Genomic DNA, 12,500 nt, shown 5'->3' on the forward strand with positions numbered 1-12,500 from the left:
GAAGGGGAGGGGGGGGGGGGGGGGGGGGACATGGTCACACCTGGAGCAGGTCAACACAATACTGGGCTGTGTTGCTTCTGAATAATAAGATCCTGAGAAACTACATCCATAACCAATAATACATAGTCTGAGCTCCTCTGTAGCTATAAGACAAACTGCATACAGGCTGTGTATACGATAACAACTGTAGTTTACATACTGTTGTTTACAATAAATGTATTGCATGTAGGTTCATATTTTTTTGTCAAGTTAATTACAGTACTAATAATCATTGGCTTTTTAACTTGACTAGTCTTTCTGTCTTCCACTGTGCAATGCCATGATGAATGTGCTGGTATACTGTATGAGTCAAGCATCACAGCTGTGATATAATAAAGAATTTGGTCATTCATGTCACGTCTCACTCTGGGACATACTGGCTTCACTGCAACTCACTGGCCATCCTCATCAGGGAGTACATAGGCTGTTATCTATCAATGTCAACTGACATCAGCCCTGCCCGGTCCCAGCCCCCAGTCCCCAGTCCCCAGCCCCAAGCCTCAGCCCCCAGCCCTCAGCCCCGAGCCCACAGCCCCAACCCTAGCTCCCAGCCCCAGCCCCCAGCCCCAGGCATCAGCCCCCAGCCCCCAGCCCACGGCCCCAACCCTAGCCCCCAGCCCCAACACTGGACTCATTAGATTACTCTGTGTAGATTACTCCCAGGCCGTCCACCCCCATTCCCCCTCCCACACACAAGCTGGCCATCTGAGCCCCTCCCCCCTGGGGACACTTTCTCTATCAGTCTTCCTGTCTTGTGTCCATCTCTGCCCCCCCCTCCTCCCCCTCTCCACCCACACACACACACACGCCCCCTAACACATTTCCTGTGTCCCCCTCTCCCTGCCCCTGTGTTTCCCCCCTGCCCCCTGCGACCCCCCCCCCCTTCCCCCATGTGTACTCCACTGCCTGTGTCCCCCTCTCCCTGACCTCTCCCCTCCCATTTCTCTCCCCAATAACCTCTTTCCTGTCCCCTCTCACCTCAATGGTGTACTGCTCAAAGATACGTAGCTGCAGGAAGATGTCCAGCTTGATCTTGCGCTCGTGGAAGAGCTCCTCCATCTGGCCCTGGGCCTCGTCCAGCTGCTGCAGCACGCTCTCGATGTGGGCGATGGAGCTGTTGTGGGGCATCTTGTTGGTGGACATGGCAGCGTCCCTGCAGCCAAGACACAGAGTGACGAGAATGATTTGTTATAGTGTGTTTTGTTTATTTTGGAGAGAGAGAGAGGAAGAGAGAGAGAGAGAGAGAGAGAGTTGTGACCCTGAGCTGAGATGATGAAACAACAAATAACACAAACATGGCAAAGGAGCATTTTCATAGAGTTTAATAAAAGTCAAATCTGTCATAAAGTCATCTGTCATCTGTCAAAAATACTCTGTGAAATTCCTCCCAATCACTTTCCGTGTAAAGGCACTTCAACACACCTGCTCCTACGATGGATTTGCAATAGAACTGCCATCACAATGTTGTATTGAACTTATAGTGCAGCGGTCCATAAGCTCTGACACTTGACCTCCTCTCCCACGCAAGAGTCCATAGCCCATAAAACAAGCGAGTGCATTTTGATGACTGCAGTGAAAGGGCATCATATTTCCATCGCTCTTGACAGGCCATGTAATGCGAGCGTGGTTCAGAGGCCATGCTCACAAGCCTGAGATGAATGCCTAGACTTCACAACACAATTTGCCCCCTAGTGGAGACCTCTGTGGTGCAGCACTGACCGTAGTTGCTGGATGAGGTCTTCTCCCTCCTTGATAACGTTGAGCGTAGCCTCCAGAGTCGCCGTCTGCTGCTGCTGAAACTGCTTGATCAGCTCCTGGACAGAGTCCACCGAGTCTGAACACACTTCCTCCAGCAGCTCCTTCTGCAGGTCCTCCATCCATGTCCACAGCTGGAGAGAAAGACAGACACACACACACACACACACACACACACACACACACACACACACACACACACACACACACACACACACACAGACACTCAAACTTTACTGGCTTGATTCGGCCAATTGACACAAATGGTCGGAACTTTTGGGATACAATGCAATACAGTCCGTACAACACAATGCAATCCATCCTATTATGATACTCGTATTTCAGCCCAGGTCTGGGTAATACATACATACTGAACTGTACAAGGGCAGCTGAGGTGAAACTGTGAGCACCAGTGCCCATGTATAACAGCGAAGCATTCTATCATAAAACAGACAAGAACTTCTCCATTTTGCTTCATATGCATTATACATAAGCAGGAAGAGTAGCGACTCAGCATTTCTCTCTCTTTAGACTAACTGTCGGACAGAGTGGAAGTTCATCCATCGTCACTGCCATCTCCACAATTAGAACACTGCGCCCCAAAACTCACCTAAAATAGGCATCCATTTCTCAACGCACTCAGATTGATTAATATTTCATAGAGAAAAGATTAACCTTTCCTTGAATATTTCAGTGAGGGTACAGAAGCTTGACGATACAATTACACACAACACCTCAAGCAGAATCGGAGTGAATTGGCAGGAGACGTTTAATTTCTTTGAGGAGGAGGGGGGGGGGGGGCACACCATGAAGTTCAGTACCTGCCTCATCATCATTTTACCTGTGTAGTCCACAGTCACACTAGACATAGGACTGTCTCACTGTTACCCCCAAAACACACTGGGCTTGTCGTGTAAGTGTAACATTTGCAGCGGGGGTTGCGTCGGGGACGCTGCACCAGACACGTGACAGAAGTGTGCTGCCAGTCAAGCGGCAGACCAGAGAGAAGCATTTGGGAAAGACTCAACGTGTGTTGTTTTCATCCGGATGGCTAAATATGCGCCGCATTCAGAGACATACATAGAATCGAATCCTACTTTCTGGACAAAGGCCATCTCTGTGGCAACATACAGGTGTATCACTATTGAGTATATTGTTCCTCACTCCAAAGCACTAGAACTGCAACGACAGGACCTTAGAGTCATGGTACTTTGTCTGTTTTAGCTGTGGTCAAAGAACTTCCTGCCGTGGTCAGTGGTACAGGCCACCACTGTCGTACCGTGTCACTATTGAGTATATTGTTCCTCAAAAGCACTACTAGTACAGTAAGACACGGTAATAGTGATGGTGCTCTGGTTCTACCCTCACTCTCTCAGGGTAGTGAGACGAGTGAGGGTTTTTTTAGATAAGTTACAGTACACATGTGCATGGAAGCTCTGTTCCGGAAGCCACATACCATTGGAAGCACATAAACACTTTCCATTGACTTGCAGCCAGTCAAGCCTTTTGACCAATAGGATTTCCAAGAGTAAGTCCAATACATACAAAGTATTCAAATCGTCCAAGTGATCCATCACACGTATATGGACTGGAGGCTGGAGGCCATTCAGAATGCAATGCCAAAAAAGACCAATAGGGCCATAAAAAGCAAGTCTATTGCTGTTGTACTGTATATAGATTTTCCATGTGTTCTCATTCCTGATCCAATGCGATTGGCGATTATCTCAGTTTAATACATAATGAACCGTTTTCAAGTCAACAATCATACTTTTTCTGTTACAATAAAGAGGTCGAAATCTGACCTTAATTAGACCTCAGATATTCATAGAATTGTTGTCAGAAAAAACGCTTCTCTACCTTTACTATCTCCTCTACTACACACCTACTCACACAGAGTAAAAAGGATTAATAAATTCATAAAGCAGAGCGCGGCGTTGCCGCCTCTGTGGTTCCTATGGTAACTGCTCCCCATGACTGCTCTGAACACGCTCAGAATTAAAAATCCTTCTCGGTGTCTCCTGCTGTTGCCGAGGGCTCTTCGCTCAGCAGGGCTGTGCTGGGCACGACCGACACACACACACACACCCCATCTACCGCAGACTATTAGACACAGATTTGAATTACCACATGGGATTACATGGGCAACAGTATGTTGAGCATAATAGCTGTAATCCAGGGGTACAAACACATATTACATGTGCCATAAAATCTATCTCTGAATTGATATAATGTTAATGTAAAGCTGGGAAGATCCTTTCATTTCTGTTCAACAGATGCTTTCCTTCATGTTTGTGTATTCATCCATAAGTGGTGAAAATTGCCTGACATTACTTGACTGACATTATTGACTGACATTACTTCCTACAATACAAAATTCAGTGCTAATATCTTATTAGCTTATTCATCCTGGGAATAGCATTCCAACAGGTGTGATAGGAAATGAATCACCTCCGTTTACACGGAGTATCTAATGAACATAAAAATGAATCCTGATCGCACTGCAATGAGCTGTGTTGCTATGAACATCTGGGTGTGCTCAATGTCAAAGCGGCATTGAAAAGGCATTACTAGCCACTCGCTAGTGTGGCCCTTATATTATTCTCCAAGAGCATTTTAATCTTCTACTCTATGTTTAACTTTTGAGTCCATAGAGTTTGACATCCTCATTCATTCTTTCTGTACCCCAAACACTTCTAAAATATTGACTGAACGACCAAAGCTACTGAACATGTGGTAGACAGCCTTTGAAACAGCACACTCTGTGATTGCTAAATCATGCCTCTGATTACTTTCCTCATCTAATGGTGTGTGGGTGTGTGTGTGTGTGTGTGTGTGTGTGTGTGTGTGTGTGTGTGTGTGTGTTTGCATGCATGCGTGTGTGTGTGTATGTACTTTCCTCATCTGTTTGATTCTGCAGCCCTCACTGAAAACAGCCCAGAGTAGACAAGAGAGGAGTATGTCTCCATGTAGACCACTCTCCAGAATGCAAATTACCCTCTTCCTGCACACACAGCAGCCAGGGCAACTTCTTTTAAGCTAATTGCTACTTTCTGTTGCTCTGCCATAACGTATTTCAAACGTCAATCGATACAAAGGTAAAACCATAAGCAGACAGCCAGCAGCAGACTGCAGAGGCAGCACAAGGAGAAAACAGATTACTAAGATGAAAGATGAAAAAGATGCCATCATGTCAAACATACCTGAGGGGTAAAGGGTTATTATGTCATCACAAATCGAAAAATCGATCTCTGAGTGCACCTTCTTATTTTACTGTTAGTGAGATGGGAAAATACAATCCTGTCAGGGAAAAACAGTGCCGTGACAAGCAGGACTAACTAGAAAGTTGTCAGTGATTGTCATGCAAGCCTGTGTTGATAGGGTTTAGTGGGTATTAGTGACACATCTGATGTAGCGTAGCCATGCTAATCTGGCCATGCTGTGTCAGTCGGCTTTTATACGCACAGCCATACCAGGGGAGGATGGTGGAGGCAGAAATCAAAGGACGGGCTCATTGTGATGCATTAAATGGAATGAGAAATGGTATCAAACACAAACTCCAAAACACACATTTGATAACATTCCTCATTCCATTCCATGCCTCACAATGAGCCCGTCCTCTGATTTCTACCTCCACCAGCCTCCTCTGAGCCATACCAGCAAACAGTGGACTCCACCACACTGACAGTCCCTACACAGGGAATTTTGGACATTTTGAGTGTGCAAAGGCCTCATACATTATTAATAATGGATCCTGCCTTCACTTTTAGGGAGAACACTCAGATCCACAGAGTCTTATCTAGGGGCCATTCTTGGCAGAAGTTGGCCTGCTTCTTCGGGTCCAAGCTTTCAGCACTGCTAAAGCCAAAATAATAAAGTATTTTGAGAGAAAGAAAGTCTGGAGTTGCTATGCTGTTTTATCCTAGTCCTGTCCAACAACCTTTCCTCAAGCTTTCCAATTTGAGGCCAAGCTTCAGCCGAGTGGCCCGAGTCTCTTGGGCAGGCATGTTCTACAGTATGTGACCGACCAACTGAGCGCGAGGCCACTTCATTTCCAGCTTGCGTATCCCACGGCTTTACCACTTCCCCTTTGCTGAACTCCAATAAAAAGATCTCTTCTGGACGACCAAAGTGATCTCAGAGACCCTATCATCCAAAAGCAATGTAACATACAGTAATGTCCTGGCTGCATCCTCTGATGGGGAGTCAGGCAGGCGGGCCAGGCAGAGCGGCCAGTCTGGAGGTAAGCTGAGAGCTCAGAGCACAGTAAATAGGCCCTAAAAGACAAATTGCCTTTTAGAGGACAACTGGGTATGCTGCAGGACGTAGCACGATGCAGAGACCTAAAAAAAAACGCAGCAGCAATCACTTTATCAACAGTCTATCTATCAGACCTATAAAAATGGGACTAAAATGTGCAAATCATTTCCGAGTTGATAACTATATTTTCTCAGACTGCGTGGTGGTTCGTTTCACATACGGCATTAAGATTGCGGCACTGAGACACTTCTAGCGATCACTCTCCTGCTGTTCAAAGCAGTCTGGAGCAGCTGCTCTCCTTAAAACCACATCCCCACTGCCTCCCATAGATCACTGTGACTGTCCCACGAACGACGTCTCCATTAAAAACATGAAGCAAAGAGACGTTCTGCGCGCAGACCCAATGCTCTGCAGATGAATCGTGCCACCTCAAAAACACAGGATAATGATTCTCTTTCACATCGTGGAGTGGCGAGGCCCCCTGGCAAAGGATCAGTGGGGACGCGCTGGCGAGATCAGAAGACAACATCAATAAGCAATCGTCACCCAGACACACGCTTTAAATCTTCCCTGGGCTAAAGGCCGGCTCGTTAGGGGGAGAGAGAGCACGTTTGGAGCACTAAGGAGCAGGGGGGAGACGGGGTGACGTATACTATCTAACACACTATCTAGGGACCTCCTCTACCTCTAACACCACACACCCATTATCAGTGATACAGAGAGAGAGAGAGAGAGAGAGAGAGAGATAGAGAGAGAGAGAGAGAGACAGAGAGAGAGAAAAATAGAGAAATCAGGAAATCTATGAACCGTGAAACAACAGTTCACCGTTTTCACAGAGTTGAAGATAACTAGTAGGGAGATATGGTGAGCACGCCTCACACAGACACTCCTGAAGTTTCCTGAAGTCTCCGGCCTTCGTCTTTCACTTTCTCTGTCTCTGAAACACATCTGGCTTGGATCAGGCTGCGCTAACTAGAGCAAAGAATCCCTGCATACCTCAGTAATCTCAGTGTGATCCTCTCTGAATGACTGGTATGTGATTAGTGGCACTCCCGAGGCTCAGATGGGCATCTGAGTCTACGTTAAAACCCGCCTCCCTGTGACCTATCTCTAACCCTGCTGCCCCACACCCTGACTTAGTGCCCCGTCTCAGACCTTAGGGCCTGAACTCCAACCCCGGGTCAACTCAAAACAGCAGCCTCAGCCTCCGCCACAGGCGGAGCCCCATCCCAGGTGCCCTAGTTCATTCCCTTACCCCGGCACCTACTGTACTGTACCCCCATCAACTCACAATCTATACTACTGCAGTGTACACTCAAGCTCACTGCAGTCTACTGTACATGGAGGTACTACACTACCACAATACTAGACTGAATCCTACTATCCACAAAGTTGCTACAGTACTTGCTAGCTTCCGCTCTGTAAAGCAGGCAACGCAGCCGAAATTCATAGAATTTAACAATAAATATGCTACTTTTTAAAAGTTTGTCCTCCATTTTTTTCCTCCCAGAGTGGCTGAATATTTCTTACATATCTAGTTTCCACTCTGTAAGACAGTGAAACGTCGTTCCTGCAGGTCAAAGGTCAGACAGGCTCACTCTCTTACCTCCTTGGTGTGGGTGTGAAAGGAGACAGACATGTCCAGCAGGAGCTTCCTCTGCTCCACCCGTCTGACAAAGTCCTGGATCCTAACCTCCAAGTGTCGCGCCGCCTTGTAGATCTCCTCCGGGTCACATTCCCCGGTCTGGGCCAGCTGCTCCGCTGCCTCCAGGAGCTTGTCAGCGTTGGTGTAGGTGTTCTGATCCGAAACAGACAAGCCAAGTTAGATGACTGCAACACAAGTGTGTAGTTAAAGGAACTATGAGTGCCCTGACTCTCTTGACTATGGGCTACTGCATTGATGTCTCACATTACCCTGTCAATCACAAGCTAAGAGCCCAGTGAGATGATTACAAGACAAACTACAATAGTGCCTAAACAGCGGTGACTGGCACTGACTCTCTGACTGACTGACTGACTGACTGACTGACTGACTGACTGACTCCCTGACTGACTCCCTGACTGACCACACTGATGTGTCTCTCTTACACCGGGGCCGGTCCTCTCTGACGGGGGGCACCTCTGCTAAACAGAAAACAATTCCATTACACGGTAAGCGGTAGCGCCATCTGTGCTGAATGGAGGGGTAAATCCCTGGCAGTGCGCGGTTTAATCCCTGCACTAGAGACTGGTTGTCTCTCTCTGTGGATCTACACGACACAAGTCAGTGGGGCAGTAGCCATCAGACCAGATTAATAACCTAGCATGTACTGTACACATGCTGATCCGAGTCGACCTAACTGGAGACCAGTTAACCTTTCATAAGGAGGTATTATTATATAATATAATATTAATAAGGCAGTGGCTCACATTCACTGGGCCATTAATGGATGAAGAGGGGGATTCTTTGGGAACTGAAGGTGGGCCCTTCCCAAGTGCCTTCCCAAGAGATGTAACACTATAGGCTTCACTATAATGGCTGTCTGATAATTAAAGACCTACGTCTACCTATCGTGCTTAGCCCTCAAGTCCAGACAAGACTCACTTACACTACGGTTGGGGTCTAATCTTCGATTATCCACGGCTAAGCCTTTTTTAGTTAATCTGAGAATTTCTAATCTTTTTTTCCCTTCTAAAATATCTTAATCCATCTTTGGGGGTTTATATATATAGACCACTGACAAAGAAATGGGAAATCCAAATCATTGGTTTATTGTGGAAAAGTTAGTGCAGAGATTTAAAAAAACACAATTGGTTTCATTTGGGTGTGCTGTGGATTGGTTTTACTGTACTGTTGGGTTTATTCAGGTATTGTAACACACAATCCCCCTCGCTATTAGGATTTCTATAGCACTTTCAAACACACTGATCCCTTCTTAGTACCACATTGGCATTAGAAGTGGGGCAAATCTCATTTGTGTACAGTGAATAGAGCAGATCAGTGCATTGTAGTGGATACAATAGAAGGTCAATGTGAATACTGTAAACAGGATTACACTGAGTGACCATATGAAGGCTGTGTAAATCTACTGGTGTGAAGAAAATGCTGCAATCAAACCCAAAATGTATGTTGAATAGAGGAAGCCAAAACAAGGATAGAAATGAGATCAAGGATAAAAACCTTATCCTTAACACATCCATTATCTACAGTACCAGTCAACCTCCTCTACACATAGCGCTGAGTGTATTCCACATAGCAGCAAGCCTAGCCTAGCACAAAGCTTTCATCCCATCAGGAGAAGTCCCGGTCTTCTCTCCCCAACAGAGCAGCAATCAATAACTCCATGAGGACGTTTCCTATACTAGTGGGAACGGTGTATAAGCGTCTCTCTCTCTCTCTCTCTCTCTCTCTCTTCTTTCTAGTCTTTTTGAACGCTCTTCCAGATTCTCTCTGTATCGATTCCATTCAATTTGTTCCACGTGTTCATGAGCTTGATAACCAGATGCCAGAAACACAAGCTGTGTCTCTCTTCCTATTAGGGAGGGGCTCAGCCTAAACAACTCCCCATCACAAGTTTTGATGTGTTAATCCATTTAAAGGGGCAGTCTAGGATTGGTACATACATACACATATACTGTATATAATTTATTTTATTCAATTTAAAAGTCCCCAAAAATAAGTTATATAGCCATTGATTCTTGAAGAATATAACTTCTTGAATTATATATATATATAACTTCATAAATGTCTCATGAGCTTAGATCAACTGTTTCACCCCATCAAAACCCAAAATATAAGCTTGGTTTACCCCGTTGTTTGTAAACAATGCAATTGGAAACTAACACTGTATACCTCTAAAACATGGTTAAAACTATAATGTGTATCTCATGGATGGTTTTGAGAGTTGAGAGTGGTTATATTTCACCAGCCCTATCCCCCAGCTGTTTACCAAAAAGGTGGCGAGGAGCCCACTATGTTATTGTTTGAATTCCAGATGGCACCTTTAAGGGCCAATCATTAGACAGTGAGCTGCAGTATTTGTGTCATCCAGTCTAGTTATGGGATTTGTCTTTGACAAAAGGCATTATATTTCAGGCAGTTAGGAAGGGAGATGTAATCTTAGCACAGCCTCTCTGAATCTGAATTAATAACTAGAATGCATTTGTCATTTCAATGACTGACAAATGCATAATTAGGCTGGTGAGTCATGCGGAAGGGTTTAAGACAAGAAGTCATCTCTCTCCCTCATTTTATTGCCTCAAATTGCAGGGATAATATATTACGTAGAATACATAAATTAAATGAAGTGTGTGTGTGTGTGTGTGTGTGTGTGTGTGTGTGTGTGTGTGTGCGTGCGTGCGTGTGCATACACAGCATCTCCCATTTTTGTTTGTCCTGACATTAGTTTTAATCTCCTTTGATGGTGTGTCTAAGGAGCTGATACTGAATGTAAATATTTTAATGAGCTGAAATTCCAAATATTTAAATAAGCTTTACTTGATTTATTAAGAGTTCATCTATCCTTAGGGAATAGGAGCAGGGTTGTATAGAACACTTTGAAAATGTATTCAGATACTGAATATTGAATGCATGGCTCATAAAGTATTCAGTATTCAGAATACTGTACACAAGAGCATTCAAGAAAACACAGAAAATATTTTTTCAAAAAAGCATGGACACAGTCTGAACATACAGTATTTGTTCATATATTTTTTTAAATAAATGTCAAATATCTTCATCTCTCTTCCTCTCTTCACATGTTTTGTTGGATTAATCCATTTAAGGGCCAATTATTAAACAGTATTTGTCAACCAGCCTAGTTATGGGATTTGTCTTCTACAAAAGGCTTTATATTTCAGGCAATTAAGGAGGGAGATGTAATCTTAGCACATCCTCTCTGAATCTGAATGAATAACTAGGATGTATTTGTCATTTCAATAAATGACAAATGCATAATTATGGTGGTGAGTCATGCGGAAGGGTTTAAGACAAGAAGTCTTGCTTTCATCTCTTTGATATCTTAAAATCTTTTCTTTAGACATTTTATTGCCTCAAATTGCGGGGATAATACATTACTTAGAATACATCAATTAATTGAGTGTGTGTGTGTGTGTGTGTGTGTGTGTGTGTGTGTGTGTGTGTGTGTGTGTGTGTGTGTGTGTGTGTGTGTGTGTGTGTGTGTGTGTGCATGTATGTGTGTGCATAACTAATATAAAACCATAGCATCTCTCATTTTTGTTTGTCCTGAGATTAATTTTAATCTACTTTGATAGTGTGTCTGAGGAGCTGGTACAGAATGTAAGTATTTTAATGAGCTGAAATGTAAAATATTGCAACAGTGATTTGATTTATTACTCCAGTTCATCTATCCTTAGGGAATAGGACCAATTTAAACATTCCAGTAATTTCTTCTACTGTTTCCCAAGAGAGAAGTTAATTGTTAGATAAAAGGAGGAGTATAGTCTAATATACAGATCAAAGCCAGAACAGGCCTCTCTGACTCCAGTCTGCCCTGAAGACTCCTCCATCTTGGAAGAGAGTGGTAAAAATGTGACGCAAATCAAGCAAATCCATCATGAGCGAGGCTCAAACACTGCCATAATGCCAGGATTACACATTGTGTTAGCATTCAAGCCCTAAGTGCTAGTGTTATCGCTAGCCATAGCCCATGGCTCATGTGGCTACCGCAACATTTATTCAATTCACAAAGTGCATAAAATAGGCTCCCTAGTTTTCACACATCCACATCATGTGGTTTTCATTGAAGATTATCAACACACAAAAAAACGATATCTTAAAAGCTACAATACAATGTTTAGACCAAACCTATGAACCTATAGTATTACTAAAGCAAATTAAATGAGAGAAAAAGTTGATTCTTGGTACACTATGACTGTGTGTATCACATGAAAAAGTGTATTTCCACAGTGGACTGCTTCCAGCTTGGTCTGAGTGTGCTAGCCCCCCAACAGGCTACAAATTGAAACCTGCTTGCCAAGACCCATAAAAATACCCTTAAGCTAAAACAAGTATTATGGGGGTTCAATTTATGTGTGCCTAAATGCAGAACACTACAAAACCTCTATGCACTTTCTAATTACCTGTCAAATAGTTATTAATGAGAAGTATTTTAAGCACTAAAACTTTGCAACTACAACTCTGGCATTTGGAGATTAATTTACATCCCAACCAAATAACAGCAGAACCTGCTCCAATCGTATAAAAGTCAGTGATCTGTGAATTGCATTTAAGATAAGAACACTGGTTACAGAAGGCAGTAAAAGCACAATGGAAGTATAAATCATTTGGCTGTAGCAGTCTACACAAATACAATAGCTTTCTGATGCCCAGTTCAGGTCACTGGCCATGTCTTCTTGAAGGGACGTTTTTGAATGGTTTCCATGGTTATTCAATGACACGTGGGCAGACAAATAACAAGGCAGGTGGCAGAGACAAAATGGAAGAAGCC

The 12,500-nt window shown here is 44.1% G+C and overlaps 1 protein-coding gene across 1 annotated transcript in view; it reads right to left on the minus strand.

The window, feature by feature from the left end:
• Positions 1-12,500, minus strand: part of kalrna (kalirin RhoGEF kinase a) — a gene marked incomplete at its 5' end in the record, with an annotated part of 142,423 nt that overhangs the window by 55,017 nt on the left and 74,906 nt on the right. Inside the window, 4 exon segments of the mRNA XM_083681564.1 lie at positions 1,018-1,192; positions 1,718-1,755; positions 1,758-1,928; positions 7,658-7,849. Of these exon segments, the coding sequence (XP_083537690.1) occupies positions 1,018-1,192; positions 1,718-1,755; positions 1,758-1,928; positions 7,658-7,849 (576 nt within the window).

This window comes from Argentina silus (assembly GCF_951799395.1).
Source record: "Argentina silus genome assembly, chromosome: 12".
NCBI classification, from domain to species: domain Eukaryota; kingdom Metazoa; phylum Chordata; class Actinopteri; order Argentiniformes; family Argentinidae; genus Argentina; species Argentina silus.